The sequence below is a fragment of the Schistocerca serialis genome, chromosome 1, assembly GCF_023864345.2.
Source record: "Schistocerca serialis cubense isolate TAMUIC-IGC-003099 chromosome 1, iqSchSeri2.2, whole genome shotgun sequence".
NCBI classification, from domain to species: Eukaryota; Metazoa; Arthropoda; class Insecta; order Orthoptera; family Acrididae; genus Schistocerca; species Schistocerca serialis.
The window spans coordinates 119879925-119902684 of record NC_064638.1 but is presented as its reverse complement, the minus strand read 5'-3'; the positions used below and the strand labels follow the sequence as shown (position 1 = coordinate 119902684).

General features: G+C 36.5%; 1 protein-coding gene across 1 annotated transcript in view; it reads left to right on the top strand.

Moving 5' to 3' along the window:
* Positions 1-18077: 18077 nt before the first annotated feature.
* LOC126463667 (uncharacterized) overlaps positions 18078-22760 on the top strand; it is a 90264-nt gene continuing 85581 nt past the window's right edge. Inside the window, exons 1-2 of the mRNA XM_050096177.1 lie at positions 18078-18312; positions 18415-19219. Of these exons, the coding sequence (XP_049952134.1) occupies positions 18221-18312; positions 18415-19219 (897 nt within the window). The 5' untranslated portion in view covers positions 18078-18220. The remainder of the gene's footprint in view (positions 18313-18414; positions 19220-22760) is intronic.

The following is a 22760-nucleotide window of genomic DNA, read 5'->3' as shown; positions in this document are numbered from 1 at the left end:
ACAGAGCTAACCCTAACACGTATGACCCAATTTGTATTGCCCCAGTTACTATTACTGAAGTTAAAAATACCATCAAGGCCTTAAAAAATAAAAATTCCACTGGTATTGACAACATCTCACCAAAAATACTGAAGCATTGTAGTGAACACATATGTCAAGTCCTGTGTCACATTTTTAATGAGTCTATCCAGCAAGGTGTTGTCCCAGAGAGATTAAAGCTTGCCGTTGTGAAACCACTTTTCAAGAAGGGTGACAAAACTAATTTATCTAACTACCGTCCAATATCACTACTAAGTAGTTTCTCAAAAGTATTAGAGAAACTAATGTATACAAGAATTGTAGAACATCTTAACAGCCACAACATACTCAACAGAAACCAGTTTGGTTTCCAAAAAGGTAGATCAACTGAGCAGGCTATTTTTTCTCTCACAAATGAAATTTTAGAGTCAATAAATAATAAAATGTCACCTATTGGAATTTTTTGTGACTTGTCTAAGGCCTTTGACTGTGTGGACCACAACATTCTCTTACATAAGGCTAATTTTTATGGCTTGCGAGGTAGCATTGGTAGATGGATAGAATCATATCTGCAAAACAGAAAACAGAAGGTGATAATTAATGGTGCCAATGATAGTCCCATTTCTTCTGATTGGGGCACATTAAAGTGTGGTGTGCCTCAGGGGTCCATCCTAGGACCTTTGCTTTTCCTTATCTTCATCAATGATCTCCCACTTTGCACAGACACCGAGTGTAAATTTACTCTTTTTGCTGATGACACCACTATTCTGCTTGAAAGTCGAACTAACAGTGACCTAGAAAATAAATGTAATGCTGTACTCGTTGACATCCTACACTGGTTTAAGTGCAACGGACTAACTCTAAACATTCAGAAAACTCAGTATATGCAATTTCACACATCTCAACAAGAAAATGAAGTATGCCACTTAAACTGTGGTAACCAAAATATACTACACTGTGAATCATCTAAGTTCTTGGGCATTCTAATTGATGGCAAGCTGAACTGGTCTGAGCATATCTTAGACCTACATAGAAGGCTCAGTGTGGCAACTTATGCTCTGCGTGTAATCACCCCCATTGGTGATGAGGACGCTACTAAAGCTGCCTACTTTGGTTATTTTCATTCTATCATGTCGTATGGCATAATATTTTGGGGCAACAAGCCTTTAGCCAAAAAAATATTTACTGCACAGAAGAGAGCTGTTAGAATCATGAGTGGTGTTCATCCAAGATACTCTTGCAGAAGTCTGTTTCATAAGTTACAAATATTAACACTTACATCTCAATTCATATTTTCTTTGATGATTTTTGTTTCTAACAACCTATCTCTTTTTAAAACTAATAGTGAATGTCATGATCATAATACTAGGTCTAAAAATGATCTACACAGGGATCTGAAACATTTAAGTCTTGTTCAGAAAGGTGTTCATTATTCAGCCACAAAAATTTTCAACTCCCTTCCATCAGGTATTAAAGATCACATTAATGTCTTACCTACTTTTAAATGTAAATTGAGAGAATACCTAATGGTAAATTCCTTCTATTCTCTTGATGAGTATCTACAGGTAAAGCAATGATTTTTTATACTGATAAAAATTTGTTTGCTATAGATCACATTAACTGTTTAATTTGGAAAATGTACTATATTTCCTTTTTAGGTATTGTTTTATATTACTTGAGCTATACCTTTGATTTGATTTTAACCTACAAACTTATTCATAATCTTATGGTACATTTTTGTCATTTTATATATGTGTATTATTTGTTTAATTTGGAAAATGTGCTATATTTCCTTTTTAGGTATTGTTTTATATTACTTGAGCTATACCTTTGATTTGATTTTAACCTACAAACTTATTCATAATCTTATGGTACATTTTTGTCATTTTATATATGTGTATTATATCTGTTGTATGTAATCATGACTCATTCCACATCCTTGTGATTTATCACAATACGGATTAATTGAATACGAAATAAATAAATAAATAAATAAATAAGTTGTTTTAATTTCCAAAATGTGTTTTTTTCTTGTTTAAATTCTTATCAATATGGACACCTACAAATTTTGAGTGTTCCATCCTATTTACAATTTTCTGATCATGTGTTGCACTTATCATTGATGAAGTACCTCTAGACAGGCAAAGACGAATATGTTGTGTCTTTTTACAATTGAAGGTGATACTGTTCACAGAAAACCTGTCAATGAAACTTATAAGAATCTTGTTTACTTTTTTTGTCTTTCAGAGTGTGTGCTTGGATTGATTATAGTACTACTGTTACCTACAAACAGTACTAAATCTGCTTGTTGCATATTAGATGGAAGATCATTTACATACACGTGGAACAATAGCAGACCTAAGGTTGAGCCTTGGGGTCACCACATACATGATTTCTCCAACGTCAGATTATCGTCCCTAGACTACGTTTTTTGCATTACTAATTACTACTTTATGCTTTCACTTCATTAGATATGACATTATCCAGTAGTTGGCTACACCATCAATCCCACAAAACTGTAGTTTATCTAGGAGAGTACTGTTACTCACACATTCAGTTACCTTAGATAGGACAGAGAAAATATCAACTGGCTCTATTTTGTATTTAACACACGTAAAATTTGGTGAGTGAACAAGTTAATAGCATTCTCAGTAGCAGAACCCTTCTGGAATCCATACTATGAGTTGCTGAGGGTATTAGTGTTCCTCAGTTACTATTCTAGAATACATCACCTTCTCAAAAATTTTCGAAAATTAAGTCACTAGCGAAATGGATCGGTAAGTATTGACACTTCTCCTGTCATCCTTCTCAAAGAGGCATTTTACAGTGGCATATTCCAGTCTCTCTGGAAAAAGATCCTTGAGTTAGTGATTCATTAGGCTGTGAGCAGGCAGCACACTCGATGACATAATGCAGGCTGATGCTGTAGTGTCCTGGGCAGTGTGGTTGGTAGCATCTTGCCGAGATCAGGCGAACAATAGAATCTGATGCATTGTTATTCAATTTGATAGTGGAAGTAAGTACATTTCTGACAGTACATTTATTCAGCGTAAAGTAAGGTCCAAGCATTCAAGTGAAACAGAGAAATTTTTGGAGATTTTAATACCATGCATGTGAATTTACGATCAAATCCTGATAAATTCCATAAATGCACTAGAATGTCCACATTTACATTTGATTACGTTTTGAAAGCGATCGATGCAAGCTTGAGAGTACTCTGCATCAATTTCCATTGAACTGTATTGCTCGCATCAACGCAAGTTAAGTGATTTCAACACTTTTTTTGCTTTTTTGGATATTATTTTCAACGAAAATAGTATAAACAGCTGCATCTAACATTACTAGTGGCAAAAACTGTGCGACACTTGTTTGTGAATTACTTTGTATGAACAGAATAACACAATAAAAATATTTACTTTATGTTAATTTTAAGCTTCATTACTATTTCACAACAAACCTTCCTTCCAATGGACTTATTTTTACACTGAAAATGGCTAGGCTGGTAAATTTCTGGCCTTTTCTTGTTCCAGTGTGCTAATTTCTTCAGAGGACATTGCTTGCCACTCACTGCGCACTTAAGAAACACAAACTGGTTTCTGTCCCATGTGAACTCCCTGCTGCTTGCTGTTACTGCCATCTGCACGTGCCTCCCGAAATACCTGCCTCCAGGACACTTCCATATCGTCAAATAGGTTTGTGTTCTGCACAGTATGGGAGACACCATTCAACACTACTCACTTGGGTCATAACCTTAACAAATCTTTACTTTGCTACTTGAAACACTGTCAAATCCAGATGAACTTTTATTTTTGAGAGTATATGTAATTTTCTTAATTTCAGAAGAATTTGATGAAACATTCATGTGTCTGAAGTTTTTGAGAGTTGTTTCTTCAACATACTACTATGATTTTTCTCTTGAACTGTTAGTCCCTTTAATTTCTTTTGTGTTTATCGAATGATTGTTAAACATATTTGGTGCCTGTCACTTATCATTTATAGTTCTTCCCTTCAGCTCTATAGTGATGTTACCATTTTAGGTTGCATTGTCTCTAGTTTCACTACATTCCATATATCCTCACATCTGTTGTCAGAGCTGATGAAAAATATTATTTAAAGGCAAGAAAACATTTTATTAGCTTTGTAATTACACCCTGGATACGAAAAAAACAAAACACATTTACTGTAAGAAAAAAACACACAGAAGTTACACACAAGCCAAGAATAAAGATATTGACAGCAGAGTCGTGGAGCAGCACATAAATATAGACGTCAAGGAATTTTTTTTCTTTTCTTTTAACACTTCCTCCAAAAGAAAAAATCACGAAATTATTGCTTTGTCTCTTGCATGCCAATTTCCGAACATAGAAAATTAAATCGAACTCGTTCAAGAGGTTTCGTCAAAATATCTGCCAACTGATTGTGTCCATCAATGTGTTCCAAGAAAATCTCACCGTTCAGATATCTTTCACGAACATAGAAATGTCGGACCTCTATATGTTTAGAACGTCGATGATATTCTGGATTTTTTGCCAACTTCAATGCACTAGCATTGTCAATGTAAAGAACTGGAGGCTGCCCTGACATTTCCACTAATTCTGATAGCAGACGACGTAACCAAACTAACTCTTTTGCTCCTTCACTAGCTGCAATTATTTCCGCCTCGGTTGTGGATGTGGCCACTACTTTCTGCAACTGACTTGTCCATGACACTGCACCACCTGAGTACTTTGCAAGAATTCCAGTTGTTGAGCGCCTTGTCCGGTTATCACCTGCGAAATCTGCATCAGCGTAAAACTTTAACTCTTCTTTTTTATTACATACAATTCCAAAATTTAAGGTCCCTTTCAAATACCGGAAAATGCGCTTTACTCTATTCCAGTCTTCAGTGGTTGGTTTCTCCATAGCTCGAGCAGCTTTATTGACTGCAAAAGTGATGTCTGGACAAGTTACTGTTGAAAGGTACATGAGACAACCAATTGCTTCACGGTAGGGTACAGATGACGAAACTTCTTCGTTTTGATTATTGTCCTCACGTCCAATAGGAGTTGAGATTGTATTGCATACTGCCATTCGAAATCTTTGCAGAATTTCTTCTGCGTATTTCTCTTGACTTATCATTATTGCTCCATCTTCATATTGCTTTATTTTTATGCCAAGAAAATTGTCAAGACTGCCAGTTGTTATTTCGAATTCATGTTGTAAAACATCCATAAAAACAGCAATTTCTTTCTTGTTACTGCCGACAATCAGGCCATCATCAACGTAGATTGCCACATAAAGGCTATTTCCATTTTGTCTACGATAAAATAGGCATGGGTCTGCATCACTGTTTGAAAAACCAGCTTTCTTCATGAACTCAACAAAACGTTTGTTCCAGCGCAACGTGGCGCTTGCTTCAATCCATAAAGACCTTTTTTTAAGAAACATACTCGGCCTGTACCATCTTCGAAACCTTCTGGTTGTTCCATACATACTTCATCTTCAAGTATTCCATTCAAAAAAGCTGTCTTTACATCGAATTGTTCTAGCAGCATTTTCTTTGAAGCAGCTACAGCCAACAGAGTTCGTATGGTGTCATAACGTGCCACAGGGCTAAAGGCGTCGTCATAATCAATTCCTGCTTTCTGAATACAGCCTTTTGCAACCAATCTGGCTTTAAAGCGAGTACCTCCATTGACTGCGACCTTTCGCCGTAGAACCCAGCGGTTTTGCAATACTTTGGCATTCTTTGGACGGTCAACCAGCACCCAGGTATTGTTTTCCTTAAGTGATTGAAGTTCTTCACTAATAGCTTGCATCCATTCTTCCTTCTCGTTTGACTGCAATATTTCTGAAAAACAGTTTGGATCTTTGTATCCAAGTGCATCAACTTTTGTTGCCATACAAAATTCACCACTTTCCATCCAGGTTGGTTTTCTTCGTTGTCTTTTATTCTTCTGTTTCTCTTCGTTAGAAGATTCAGCAGCTTCTGCTTTTAGAAATTCTGTTAATTCTTTATTTTCTTCAGATTCACTCGACTCTTGACTTTCTCTAGAATCGAGAGTGCCAATTTTTTCTTGAGTTTGGCTTCCTCCAGAAGTGTACAGCCTAGGAGATTTACATTGGTCATCTTTAGATGAATTCGGATCATTAAATTCTTCCCGAGGGACTTCAAATTCAACATGATCACTATGTAAATCACAAACAATTTCTGGCTTAAATTTCACATCGTGACTCAACACCACTTTTCTTTTAGATGGAATCCAAACTCTGAACCCATCTTTGTCATTAACATATCCAACAAGTCGTCCAAACACTGCCTTATCATCAAACTTGGAACGGAATTGTTTGTTAATGTGAACATAGCAGCCTGTACCAAAAATTCTGAGATGATCAAGTCGTCCTACTGGTCGATTAAACCATAGTTCATAAGGGGTTTTATTTTCAACTGAAGATTTTCCAGTACGATTTATTAGGTAGACTGCTGTGTTACATGCCTCTGCCCACAACCCTTTAGGTAATTTACTCAGATTTAGCATTGACCAGGCAGCTTCAACAATGGTTCTATTTTCCCATTCAGCCACACCATTTTGTTCAGGAGTGTAAGGAGGAGGAATCAGTAGCTCTATTCCCCTGTCTGCAAGCAGTTCACTGACATTCTTATTGTTAAATTCTTTGCCACCATCACATCTAAATTGTTTGACAACATGTCCATTAGTTCGTGCTTCATTTAAAAACTGCTTAAGCACAGTACACACTTCACTTTTGTGTCCTAAAAAGAAAATTCGACGAAATTTACTAAAATCGTCTTTGAAACATACATAATAATGCTTGCCTCCAAAAGATTTCGTGCTCATTGGTCCATTTACATCCGCGTGGATTAATTCACCAGTACTGGTAGCGCGTATTGTTCGTGTTTTGAATGGCAGCCTATGCATCTTTCCAACCGCACAGCCGTCACAAAATTCACTCTTGGCATCTTCCACATTAATGTTCATTCCTTTTAAAATATTCTTCACATGTTGTTTATTCTGATGACCAAACCTTTCATGGTACACTTGCAATGTTTCGGATGAAGTCATCAAGCTCATACGATTCATTTTTGCATTTCTAACAACACGCATGTTCAACACATAAAGTCCATTTTTCACATAACCTGTCATAACAATATTGCCACTGACTTGTTTTCGAACACAGACATTATTATAACTAAAATTAGTACTGTAGCCTCTGCAGGCAATGGCTCTCACAGAGAACAGATTAGCACTTGCATCAGGGACGTATAAAACATTGTCCATTCTAGCATTGTACCATTTATTGTTTCGTCGGATTTGGATGTAAACTGTTCCTTGACCGTACGCACACATTTTCACATCTTGTTTTCCCAATGAAATTACTTGAGGAACATCAAATTCACTATACGAAACAAAATACTGTTTGTTGGGAGTGATATGATTTGTAGCGCCACTGTCGCAATACCATTTATTTGGGTCACTGTGATTACTGGTACACACACCCATAGCGTATGAAGTAAATGTAGCGTGTTCACTGACTCGCTTCTTCTCTTTTCTTTTATTGCTGTCACGAGTGTTCTGTGGACACTCTGCTGCCCAGTGACCTAATTGTTTGCATTTATTACACGGAAACTTTTGTTTTAATTGTGACTTCGTCATCTTTACTTGCTGATTACTTGTTTGCCGTTTTCTTGTTTTAGAAACGACAAAAGCTGCACTTCCATTAACGTCTTGTTCACGCAGTTCAATAGTACAGAGTTTTTCAATCAATAAATTCAAGCTTTGCTTTTCTGTCGGTATCGTATCCCAGAGATCCTTAAAATTGTCGTAGTCTTTTCCCAGTGTAGACAAAATTCGACCATTTAAGATTCTTTCAGATAGCGTATTTTCTTCATGTTTTGATAATTCATCGTTCAGGTCCACAAATAACTTTTGCAGTTTGGCCACATGTGCACTAATATCTTCCGATTCATCACGTTTAACACGGAAAAATGTTTCAATCAACATATTCAAACGCTGAGTACTGCTACGTTCAAATCGGGCGCGTAATTTGTCCCAGATTTCTTTAGCATTCTTGCACGTTAAGACGAGTTCTGCAACAGGTTTACTTAGCGCACTTGCTATAAGACTTGCTGCCTTTGCGTCGTCCTTGAGCCATTCCACATACGCTTCTTTTTGTTCACTTGTCGCATCTTGCGGCAACTCTACACGTTCACGTGTACCGTTAATAATATCTTCTAGTCCATATGCACGTAGCACCATAGAAATATGCCATTTCCATTTAGCCCAGTCGTCAGGTCCTTCAAGCTTATCAATGCTGACCTTATAATCGCTGCTAGCAGTCATGTTTATTTACAGACATACGCTCATTTCAAATATTGTTTTAATTAAACTGTGTTGTTTGCCTTTACACGTGTACTGGGCCCATAACCTGATGAAAAATATTATTTAAAGGCAAGAAAACATTTTATTAGCTTTGTAATTACACCCTGGATACGAAAAAAACAAAACACATTTACTGTAAGAAAAAAACACACAGAAGTTACACACAAGCCAAGAATAAAGATATTGACAGCAGAGTCGTGGAGCAGCACATAAATATAGAAGTCAAGGAATTTTTTTCTTTTCTTTTAACAAGAGCTACTAGTTTCTGACATTATGTGCATGTTCCTTGATTTTTTAATAACTTTTGTTAGTAATTTTGACAAGAATTTGTTGTGTGCAACTACTGCAGAATATCCACTTGTTCTTGCCAACAGATACATTCCCCTTTCCCTTTCACAAGCTACTTCAATCCCTGTAATGATTCATGTTTTTTATGTCGCTATTCAATGTCTTTTCTGATTAACTTTTACGAGGGTTGGAAGTACACTCCTAAATGTTTGAAAATTCGAAACAGCTTTTATGTAGACAATGAATAAGACAGATCCAACTATGGAGCCTTGAGGTACTCCTCTTTTTATTGGGAGTGCTAATGATTTATGCATGTTTACAAATGGATTATGTAACTTATTTCTTTAAATTTAAGATTTAATAAGAGTTGAATAAGTGGAGTATTTATCTTTAATGTCACAGTATTTTTAACTTTGCAAGAAATATGTTAAGTGAGACAGAATCAAATAATTTGCTTAAATCAGCAAATGTACCAAAGAAAGTCAGCATTCTATCATACTCTTCATAAAAGGCATTAAAGTTTCAATTGTTTTCACAGCTCCTAGATGGCTGAGTTTGGTGAAGAGCAGTGGTAACTATTTGAGAGAAATTACAAGTGTGATAAGAGTGAAATGGTGACATTGTAATCTATGTGTGTGTGTCTGCATAAAAGTGATGAGCTATTAATTATAATGCAAGATTTTCATTCTACTTGTGCATAGCTGAGATCAACATTCGTTTCCATGTGACACTACCTAAATTGAGTATGTATTTTCGTAAGTAACTAGTGCTTAAGTGGCACAAAATGATTGAAAGATGCTAAAAGATTATTATTATTATTATTATTACCATTATTAATATTAGTATTAGATTACCTACATTGCCAAACACATAACCTATATTGTAATGTGTGTGTTGTACCTTCATGTACGTATATGTTCCTCTGATCTAATAAGAAACCCTCGACGAGACTGCTCATGTCTAGTCATGGGCACCCAGATAATTTTATTTTGCAGGTGTCCAGGTTTTAAAATTTGTCAGTGTTAGTTTACATGCTGTGTGTCACCCTACTACAATTTTTTTTGCCAGTGGCTAAAGTAACTGTTAGATTGTATGGTCTTAATATAATAACAATTATCTTCAATATGTTGCTCAGTAGTCGCATATTTGGTCTCTTCAGTACATGTCCAGCACTTGCAGAATTACGGCGACAAGCAGAAGTCTTTTATTGACAGTACTAGTGGTTGTGTATACAGGGTGGTCCATTGATAGTGACTGAGCCAAAATATCTCACGAAATAAGTATCAAACGAAAAAAAACACAGAACGAAACTCGTCTAGCTTGAAGGGGGAACCAGACGGCGCTATGGTTGGCGTACTAGATGGCGCTGCCATAGGTCAAACGGATATCAAATGCGTTTTTTTTAAAAATAGGAACCCACGTTTTTATGACATATTCGGGTAGTACATAAAGAAATTAGTTGGACCACTTATTTCGCTTTTTGATAGATGGCCCTGTAATAGTCACAAACGTATAAGTACATGGTATCACGTATCATTCCGTCAGTGCGGACGGTATTTGCTTCGTGTTACATTACCAGTATTAAAATGGACTGTTTACCAATTGCGGAAAAGGTCGATATCGTGTTGATGTATGGCTATTGTGATCAAAATGCCCAACGGTCATGTGCTATGTATGCTGCTCTGTATCCTGGATGACATTATCCAAGTGTCTGTACCGTTCGCTGGATAGTTAAGTTATTTAAGGAAACAGGAAGTGTTCATCCACATGTGAAACGTCAACCACGACCTGCAGCAAATGATGATGCCCAAGTAGGTGTTTTAGCTGCTGACATGGCTAATCTGCACATCAGTAGCAGACAAATTGCGCGATAATCGGGAATCTCTAAAACGTCGGTGTTGAGAATGCTACATCTACATCTGTTGGACCTGTAGCATATTTCTAAGCACCAGGAATTGCAAGGCGACGACTTTGAACGTCGTGTACAGTTCTGCCACTGGTCACAAGAGAAATTACGGGACGGTGACAAATTTTTTGCACGCTTTCTATTTAGCGACGAAGTGTCATTCACCAACAGCGGTAACGTAAACCGGCATAATATGCACTATTGGGCAACGGAAAATCCACGACAGCTGTGGCAAGTGAAACATCAGCGACCTTGGTGGATTAATGTATGGTGCGGCATTATGGGAGGAAGGATAATTGGTCCCCATTTCATCGATGGCAATCTAAATGGTGCAATGTAAGCTGATTTCCTACCTAATGTTCAAATGGCTCTGAGCAGTATGGGACTTAACATTTGAAGTCATCAGTTCCCTAGATCTTAGAACTACTTTAACCTAACTAACCTCAGGACATCACATACATCCATGTCCGAGGCAAGATTCGAACCTGCGTCCGTAGCATTCGCGCGGTTCCAGACTGACGCACCTAGAACCGCTCGGGCACCGTGGCCGGCCCTACGTAATGTTCTACCGATGTTACTAAAAGATGTTTCACTGCATGACAGAATGGCGATGTACATTCAACATGGTGGGTGTCTGGGACATAGCTCGCGTGCTGTTGAAGCGGTATTGAATAGCATAATTCATGACAGGTGGATTGGTCGTCGAAGCACCATACCATGGCCCGCACGTTCACCGGATCTGACGTCCCCGGACTTCTTTCTGTGGGGCTAGTTGAAGGATATTTACTATCGTGATCCACTGACAACGCCTGACAACATGCGTCAGTGCATTGTCAATGCATGTGCGAACATTATGGAAGGCGAACTACTCGCTGTTGAGAGGAATGTCGTTATACATATTGCCAAATGCACTGAGGTTGATGGACATAATTTGGAGCATTTATTGCAAAATTGGTATTTATAGGTAATCACGCCACTACAGCGTGCGTTCTCAGAAATGATAAGTTCACAAACGTACATGTATCAGATTGTAACAACTGAAATAAAATGTTCAAACGTACCTATGTTCTGTATTTTAATTTAAGAAAGCTACCTGTTACCAACTGTTCATCTAAAATTGTGAGCTATATGTTTGTGACTATTATAGCGCCATTTATTGCAAAGCGAAAAAAGTGGTCCAACTAAAACATTCATATTTCTTTATGTACTACACGAATATGTAATAAAAATGGGGGTTCCTATAGAAAACAAAACGCAACTGATATCCGTTTGACCTATGGCAGCGTCATCTAGCGGGCCATCCATTGCGCCATCTGGTTTCCCCATTTAAGCTAGACAAGTTTCGTTATTTGTAGTTTTTTCGTTTGACGCTAATTTCGTGAGATATTTGGCCTGGTTACGATCAATGGACCACCCTGTGTATGTTTGGTTCACTTCATGTCATTTCACAACGTTACATACATTTTGCTAAACACTCCGCGAAAATTAAATTCATTTATTTCTACTTAGGACATCACACTTTCTTGGAAAAGGTTACTATTGCCCCAGTTTTCTGAAAAGTGCTCGCCACTGATCACTCCACGAGGGATCTTTCCAGCCAGTACTTTCTGAAGCAAAAAGATATGGGCTATTGTCCTTATGACGCTGGGCGTTTGTGCAATACTGTCTCTATTCGATTATAGACAGGCGACCCTGTGATTCTGTTGATGCGTTTTCTTCTTGAGGTATCATTTGAAGGTTTGAGTCAGGGGAAAAGCAGTTACAATACTGTTCAGGAGGCCATTAATGAATACTTTTAGATAGTGAGGTCACAAATCATTCAAACTGCTCTCTAGCCAGTTTGGGAACTTCTCACTCAAGTGCCTCCATCTAGTGGAAATTCTTAACAATAACTAAGATTGAAGAGGAGTTCTTTTTATGGTACTCAGACCTTCAGTTACAAATATTGCATTCTTTACGTGATGTAATTGTCTTCTCTGACACTGACTCACTATATATGATGAAAAATAGTTAGTTGCCTGAGGAGATACAGCATACTGATTTGTCCTTCTTACACATGACTGAAGAGGTACATAGATTCATTTTATACAAATATATCATTGTAATCCTTCCACAGTAGTATATCACAACTAACATGTCATTTTGTGAACAGTATTTCTTTCTGTTTTTTGGGAAATCATCTTATTCAATTCTTGTAGAAAAATTTGTGACAGTTCTTATTGCAGATGACAACTGTGTTTCTGTTAGAGTATTGTTATGTAGAAGTACTCTCAAAAAGGAAAAATGTAGAAGAAGAGAATTACAAGATTAGTAGATTTGGAGAACTATGGTGTGAATTCATTATCTACACCTTGCTCGAAATATTGAATACCACTGCTACTTAATTTGGTTAAAATCAATTAGAATAATGAGTGAGGAGTTTTCAGAGCCAATTTGGCTGCCACTGCAAGCAAAACTTCATAAGTATATTATTAACAGTTACAGTAATTGTGGGGGATAGAAAATCTAAGTCACTGATAATATGAACTGTGCAAGAAATGTAATAAAATTGCGCCAGTAAAAATAAGCAAGGATGTATTCTATTATAGATATTGAATTTTTTTATTGTGATCTCACTCTCCGATATTTTACATCATCAAAAGGCTAGAAAATAGTATGTTACCTGATAAAAAGAATTATACCCTATCTAAACTCTAGCTGGAACAATACAAGCTAGGGCAACACTCAATCCATTTTTTTTCAGTTGATGATTGATCTGCTTTAGGCAGCTGGAATATTCAGAAAGATAAGACATTTGTCTCATGGATAAGTATTTCTGATGGTAGTTAATTGAGTGAGAAAAGAATTACCTTGCATTGCTCAGCTTGTTCTTTTTCTTTTTCTTTTTTTTTTTTTTTTTTGCTTTGAACACAAATGGAAATTTGTGATGATATGGTCACTCTGCAGGTCCTCTGTCCGATGGGTTGCTAAAAATGCATTTCATGTTGTATGACTTCAGTTAGCTGTGATAGCTTGCTAACACATACCTACATTGCTATTAGCCTACTATACTGCCTCTGTATGGAATAAACAGTCCCTATTTCATATTGATTCTGATGTAGTAATGTGGTAATACGATTTAACTAATTATTTAATCAGTTCATATCAAATGGTTTTTGGTCTGAAGACAACACTACTGTTGCATGAGACATGGCTGGTGCAAGCCATTTGTTCACAGAGTATAATGTAACAACTGAATGTATTGTTACAAATTTAATTCGGACAAATGTCAATTTACACCTTATGTTGTACAGTATTTAGTTCACATTATATTATTATATCATTTACACTATTACGCATGAATTCATCAACTTTCTAGAAGGTCTGTATTTTAGCCATGATTCCATCTCCATTTTAATTTTGTTGTAGCAGTTACTTGATACCTTTTGGTATCTTTTTCAGAAACAGCACGCAAATCTGTGCAAAATTATTTTTAGTCTAGTTCAGAGGACATTTATCATGGTTCCGTTCCTTGTTTTACAAGAACAGACATATATATGCCTTCTCCTTTGGTGTTGACAAGAACTTAGAGTATGTACAAGCAGAGACAATAAGATTTTGTATTTTGTGAAGTATTTTTTGCAAGAGATAGTGTTTTATAGACCAAAAATGCATCTTATTATTTTCTTTTGCCAGAGGAAGACATTTGTAACTCTGACAAAGTACTCCTAGACTATTGTATTTTATTTTGTATGTCGTGTTCCACAGGACCAAACTGAGGAGCAGTTGTCGTTAGTCATGGAATGAGCCAGTAAACGAAATTATAACAAAAGAGTAATAATAGATAAAATGGGACATATATGAATCCTATGTAGATGACAAGCCACAATTTTAAGTAAACATAATCAACAATGCAACACAGTAATTAGCTTAGTTTTTTGATTTTTCCAGGAGTTCCCTGACAGATTAGAAAGAGTGAATCATGAGGAAATTTTTCAGTTTGGACTTGAAAGGTTGTGGATTACTGCTAAGATTTTTGAATTCATGTGGCAGCTTATTGAAAATGGATACAGCGGAATATTGCATGCCTTTCTGTACAAGAGTCAAGGAGCTGCATTCCAAATGCAAATTGGATTTTTACCTTGTATTAATTGAGAGAAACTTATGTTTTAAACTATATTATTTCATACTGTGTTAGCATCGCTCACAACTTGGTGCACTATCAAGCTGGTATCATCAGCAAAAAGAAATGTTTTAGAATCACCCATAATACTAGAAGGCTTATTATTTACATAAATAAGAAATGATAGCAGGACCAGCACTATTTTGTTTATTAAGATATTATGTAAAACAATTTTGAAGCTCTTACGACGATCCACTAGAGTGAGTGTTGAACATTTACTTGGAAACAGCTCTATCCAAGGCTATACGTATTTTGTAATAGCCTTGAAACTACATGATTATACCAACTTTATCTTAGCAACAAAGAAAAATGTGTTGGAAATGATGTGAAATTCTTAAAAAGATCCATAAATATTATTATACGCTAAAACGTTTCTGACTTGATTAAAAAAAGGTATAATTTGCTGTTAAGCACATTCTAGCCACATTTAGCACATCATTCATCTATGAAGTGGACGGTGTTAAATTCTTGGGATTACAGCTTGATAATAAATTCAACTGGGAGGAGCACACCACAGAACTGCTGAAGCGTCTTAACAAATCTCTGTTTGCAATGCGAATTTTGTCAGACATAGGGGATATAAAAATGAAAAAGCTGGCATACTATGCTTACTTTCATTCCATAATGTCATATGGGATTATTTTCTGGGGTAATTCATCAAGCCAAGCTAAAGTTTTCCGGGCACAAAAACGTGCAGTAAGAATTATATGTGGTGTGAACTCAAGAACATCCTGCAGAAGCCTGTTTAGGGAACTAGGGATACTAACTACAGCTTCCCAATATATTTATTCCTTAATGAAATTTGTCATTAAAAATATATCACTTTTTCAAACCAACAGCTCAATTCATGGAATCAATACTAGAAATAAGAATAATCTTCACAAGGATTTAAAGTCACTTAGTCTTGTACAAAAAGGTGTGCATTATTCAGGAACACACATTTTCAATAACTTGCCAGCAGCCATAAAAAGCTTAACAACCAATGAAATTCAGTTTAAGAGAAGCCTAAAGGATTTATTGGTGGCCAACTCCTTCTACTCCATTGATGAATTTCTGAGGAAAACCAACTGATTTGTATATAAGTACAACATAACTTCTGCACAATTTCAGTGCAGTAATGTGTTCACTGAAAATTTGTGTGTGTGTGTGTGTGTGTGTAAGTATAATCTAACTTCTGCACCATTTCAGTGCAGTAATGTGTTCATTGTAAATAAGTATTACAGCAGTTGTATTACATGTTTCTTACCTTATAAATAAATATAAAACTTTTTTATTTTAAATTCAGTGCAATAGTATTTGTAAAATGACTCTTAGTGTTCATTAAAAAATGACGATCATTCCACTTGGGACCTGTGGAATGGTACATTAGCTTATTTGTTTTAGTTTAAATATTTGTCATGTATTGTTGTTTTTCTGACATGTTCCACATCCTGGAGGACCTCCTCACTACGGATCAATTGGAATGAAAGTAAATCTAATCTAATCTAATCTAATCTGTCTAAAGTCCATAAACCACTGTAAAGTCCATGGCATTGGACCCTTCTCATTGTACCAATTATTAGGACTTTCTCCCATTCCTTAAATGTACAAAGTGTGGGACAAATGATTGCTTTAAACACTTCTTCGTCTGTCTTCAAGACTCTTCCAGTTGCGATGATCCTCTTTGTATATGTTTAATATCCCTTAGTATTCCTGTTTGATGCGGGTTCCACACTCCACACACTTGTGCAGTATTCTAGGATGCCTCACACGTGTGCTCTGCATGCAGTTTTCTTTGTAGGATAGTTATAACTCTTTGATTACGAAACGTGGATGAGATGAATCGTGCATTATACTGTTATATTGAATAATAAATATCGAATCCATATCTTGCTTTATACTTCCAGTGTTTTTACTAAACATTTTAGGTGAATGTTAGGTGAATTCCTTAAACGAGACAATTGTCAGTCTTAGCAGCATCGTTTGAAATTAGCTGTTTTCCGTTGATGTCCCTTTGTGGGCCCGATTCTCGAATTTTCAGTGTGATTATTGGTGTTCACTGATCTGCAAGGCATTATGGTATATATTGGAAATGCTCGTATTGATTAGCGTACGAAAAGAAAATACAACAATTTGGCATTGATCCTTGTTGTATTCTTAGAAGAGTGTCACAGAATAATGGAAAGTCTCATTATGGTGGCTGTCTTCTTATCGAAACTGTGAGCTTATATTATGCACAATGCAATCATGTTTCTGTACTGCTCTAGTGACACATCAAGATATGGAAAAACAGTCGTATTAGTATATTGCTTCATTTGGTATTTGCTGGGTTCTAAATTTTGGATCTCGCCTTTCGATGCCGGTGACCTGTCATTGAGGATACTGAATATTGGGCTTTAGGTAACAGCTACTCTCGAAACGTTAATTTCAGTGGTTATTGCTGTAATGATTCATTCAAATTGATACCAAAATGTCTAGTAAGTTTCAGGGGGCAGCCTCTACATAAGAGTGACCACACTGTTCCAGAAGAATTCATGAAATTCGTATTCTCTCTCACGTTTCATTAAAAGACTATTTAAAAGGGAAGTATCTTCACGATATTAAACTGTACCGGTTAGCATCTCTTCTAAATTTTTGTGATTTTGCGGAAAGTTATTCATAACTTTTTTGAGTGTGGCTCGTTTGCATTATAGGCTGTTCGCCATTGCTCATATTCAGAGGTGTTCTACCTCGAAAAAGCAGCTAAGCAATTTCTGCCTGAGTTTAGCGACATCAGCAATGCTAAGGCGAAGCAAAACTTACAGAATAATTCATAATCATAAATCAATAATACGTATATATTATATACTGAGTACATGTAAGGAGATACTCTTGTATGACGGAGATGACAGTCGAGACGCACTGAATACTCCCTTGGCTAGTGCTAGATAAGTTGGAGCAACTGCAAGTACCAAACAGTAATCATGTTGCACTGTCTACTCAAACCTTTATCATTACGGTAGTCAACATATTTGCTATTAATGCACAGTTGTTTGGTAGATAATGTGCTGAAATTTTCGATTTTTTGTGATTAAATGTGTAATATAGAAGAAATGCAATAAACTAGAACTACTCATTGCGTGACTATCAAATCATTTAGAAAACTGCGTAGGACATGAAATATAGACCTTTAAGAATAAGTGAATGTGTCCACAAATTTTCTTAATTTTTTCATCTGAATCTTATATTGGGACGGCTATGGTAAACATCGATTACTTTACGGAATTTCGCAGCATATTATTTAGCCACTTGATATTAAGCTTTTACGAAACAGCACTTCCCGCCATGTTGTCTGGCCATTTGTATTAATTTGAGTCAACAATCTTTGGTGGACTTGTAGTTGGCGTGTGTTCGTTTGGCACGAAGTTTGTATATCAATGATTTTATACGACATAGCGCTCGAAATATGAAATAATGAGATTGTAAGTTACGTGACATAAAAGTTGTGTAATGGGAGGCGTGTGTAGAGCTCGTAATTGCTTTCGCACTAAAGATAAGTGTCCTGATCTACCGTTCTTCACTTTTCCTAAAAACCCTATCAGGTATGTTGGTGTTGAAATGTATTTATAAACTTGTTGATGGTTTTCACATCCTAAATACTTGTTATATTATTTTTTCTTCATGATTTCTTTTGTTTTTAATAGTGCCAAGAAATGGATTACAAACATTGGTGACCCAGAACTGTTGAAGCGGCCACCTAGCGCCTTGAAGAACAATGTTGTTTGTGCCCTTCATTTCGAAGAAAAGTGTTTTGTGAACAAAAAGAAACGCTCACTTGTGAGGAACGCTGTCCCTACTATATTCAACATTCCTCCATTTAGAACTCAAGAAATCCGTAAGAATGATATACATTCGAAATCGGAAAGAACAGACGTTCCTGAGTGTAATAGTGGAGCTCTTTTTTCATGCAATGTTGAATCATTTGATAACTGGCATCGTCAGATTGATGCCGTAACAGAGCAGCTGCTGTGTCTACTACCCGAAAATAGCAGCCATACTTCGCAGCTAGAAACGCAAACAGAAAAAAGGTGTATCGACGCATTTACGCAGTATGAGGATGAAAGTGAAACTCGCGATTTTGAAAACAGATTAAACGATCTGAATAAAGATACCAATGTTGAATCGAGTGATGCAGTTCCGAGAGTGCAGTTGCTGTGCCGTTTGTGTTCAAAGCTTACTCATCGTGAAAGAGTGATGCCAATTTTTAGTTATGAAGCGGAAAAAATACATCTAGATGTTATGATTAATAGCATTATGCCAACGAAAGTAGTGCAGGACGACGGTCTGCCACAGCAGGTTTGCAAGTTGTGTGTACGAAAATTGACATTTTGTCACGATGTAAGAAAAGAGTTTTTAGCCTCAGACAAAAGATTACGCGATCTTTTGGGCATTGCAGCTCCCAAGGATTCGGCTGAAGTAGGCCTACCTTCTACCAAAGAAAACGTCATGGTAAGTAGTAGTACATACATTGATATAGGCTACTAATGGAGACAAGCATGCACTTACAAAAGAATAAGCTAAGATCTCTACCAGTGTTTGCGTTCTAATTTGTTGCCAGTAGACAGACTATGCCGGTTGAGTAAATATAACAGGCCTCATAAAAATATTTATGTAATCGAAGCTCTTGCTTACAATTCTCACAGTAGAAACACATGAAGCATAGTAGGAAGGTGTTTCAGAAGTCAGAATGGTGCAGTAAACATGCTGGCATTCTTGTCAACAACAGGGATGTAGACAAGATGTTTGAAAGTTAATATTTCATGAATATGTCCAAGGTTACTTGTATGTGTTATTCAGTGTACGCTAATATAGGTTAGCACTTCACAGAAGCAGATTAATCTCAACTCAGTCGGCATCTATTTTTAAAGAAACAGAAAGAAAGAAAAAATGCTTGTGACATGTCAAATTTCAGCAAAAATCCATTGTGTTTATTAATTATTTAATAAAATTTTGTTCAGTCTGTTACAATCAAAATGTTAAGAGTAGATTAATACATCAGTAAATCATTAAAAATGTATTTTAGTAAAATATATTTCATAAATTGTAAAAGAAATTATGTTAATAAGAGATAGAAATACATCTTACAGTGTTTTGTGTCCACACACTGCTGTATGTAGTGGTTGAAGAGTACCATAAGCTGTAGTGCTATAGTGGACATTAAATGTGGCTCCAGTGTGATGGTTTCCCCTTCCACTCCACACTCTGGGGAAATTAGTTGTGGTCACAGTCATGTGTAAAATACCTTGAGGCCTTGGTTGGTGTAGAGTTGATTGTAAGTTGACATAGCCAGTGAACATGGGTAACAGATTACTCTGTAGTACAGTTGAGACCTAAGTTTGTTGTTGGAAATATTTGCTCCATATTTAATATGTAATTATGAGACGCATACTCAGCTTTGTGAATGCATAAGTCATTTCTAATTTTGGGTAGAATCCATCACTACCAACATTTGATCTAATTGTTTCTTTATATATACCTGAAAATGGAAGGCAAATTAAGAAATGTTATATCATTTTGTGTAGGGATCTCCAAGTGTATTTTAGTGCATGTTGTGTCCATATGCAATACATTAATCATGATAGAAACAAGTGGGCCATAATGTAGCTTGGAAGTTACAAAGTAAACTCCCCTTTCCTTCTTTTGTAGTTGTAGAAGATATGCCTAAATATACTTGTCAGAGATTTCTCTGTTATGTAATTATTCTTTCCTCAATTTACTGTTCAATTTCATTTTTCTAACAAAAATTAAAATGAATATTTTACCTACTAGGTCTCTAGTCAATTCACATTTATTGACTTTGCCATCTGACAGCTTTACCCAAACCTGTGGCTCCACAGTATATCAGTCTGTAACCACAAACAACATTGGAAGGTTGGGGAGTCGGATAAGCCTCTAGGCGTCAACTTTTGCAGTGGAATGCTGTGTTTTTATTGTGCTGAGCTAGGGCTGTTTGTTCTAGAACAAATGACGAAATAATTAAGGTCCATCATGTAGGTCCTAGGACTGATTTGGGAAGAAATGTTATTGTCCACGTTGACTGCTGAAATTTGCTGCAGAGCATTTGTGAAATGGCAGAATTGTAGGGGGATGGTGAAATTTCCTCCTTCCATGCAGCTCCTCTTAGTGCAGCAGTCTGTTTATAGAGTGGAGTGATTTCATTTTACCTCCCACCCTGCTAGTAAAGCTCAAGAAAAAGTTTGCAGACCACTACCACGAGTGAGTTAAGTTCTTCCATTGTGTTGTTTGATTTGCAACCAAAGTTGGAAATGAAATTTGGAATGAGGCACTACCTTTAATATACTTTGCATTTCATTTTCTGTGGTAATTTATTTCAAAGCTCGTCAGATGCTTGGTGGAGGTATGTCCATATTTTTTTCCGTGCCATGAGACTGTATCCATGAAATAATCCCATAATGCAACATCAACTTACAGGGCATCTGATACCACCATCTATTGTCTTTAACCAATATCATACCAAGCCCCAGGATGCAATGTACAAGAACATGGTTTCGAGATGGTGATCAATAACCTTAGACGTTTACATGGTGTGAAAATGTAAACATCAAATACAAAATTGTACTAATCATGTATAATAAATATTGAAGGTAACAAAACTACCACGGGAAAGTGGAGGTTTTTGGTGGTATCAAACTAAAATCTGATGCAGCAGGAGCAAAATCACATAAAGAGTAAAATATACAAAACACAACAGTGGCAAAATCACGATATGGCATAAAATCAATACAGAAATCCTAAAATAAATTGTACTAACAAAATGCAGTATCAACATCCAGAGTTGAGCTGTATAGCTCAACTTGAAAAGCTGAGACCACTACAAAAATCCTAAAATGGATCATACTACGGAATACCTAAGAACAGGATCGATACACATAGTGAAAAATTGTGAATACTAGTGTAAGACATTATTGATACTGTACAGCAAAACCAATACTCGCTCATATGGTGAATATTGAAATCATTGCTGCACCAATGTAAGTAAAACAAACTGTGATTCCTGTCACCCACAACCAAATATAAATACTAACAACACAACCAGCAAATTCAAATAAAGCTGGAATAAGACACACTTTGATATCCAAGAACCACACTGTTATGTGCAGGTGAGATATAGATCTAGCAACAGCTAGTGTTAGCTGAAAGAACGTCATCCACACAAGCTCTTGAATTGCAAGCTTAGAATTCCCAAACCTGGAATCCCTCTACATAGAATGCCGTATGTTGTTCTGCTGACAATGTCACATATGCTGGTCACTTGGCCGAGATGCAGCAACTTTGGTTAGGCTCACATTTTCTCCTCAATCATAACACTTCACGTTATCTGCAATTAAATCAATCAATTGTAGGAATTTAACTGTGCTCAACATGTCATCCCCCCCCCCCCCCCCCCCCCCAATTGCGAAAGGCAGGGTCCTACTTGTGAACTTAATTGTCACATCCATAATTAATAAAAAATGAAACATAAAATTAAACCTACAACCATAAACAGTACCTACACTAATGCTTCTCAACCCAGAAATGACTATTGCTCATAACTGTTAGACTCAAAATAACTAACAGATTGCCACAAAACAGACTGCCACGAATTATTCTAGTAGTACATCATTAACACCACTCACAAATGTAAACATCCTACATTAGTGTGTGCCACTACACACTCCAGTACACCATTTGCAAACATTATAAGTGTACCGCATGAACATGACATCCCCAACACAACACAGTTATGCCGCAAGTCAAAGCAGATGAGTGGTATTGAATGCCCGAGTTCACCCAAAAAGTTTATGTTAATGGAAGTTGCAATCGCAGTGCACACACATTAGGCAAAATCATGAGAAATGGAGTAGAATATGTCTGGATTTCGAAGAAAAGCTTTCATGTAGTTTCTTACTTGATTGCTTCCATATGTTCCTTTATGCTGTGTTGAGATATCTGCATAACTTGAGTTAACAGCTGTGTTCAGTAGTATTTT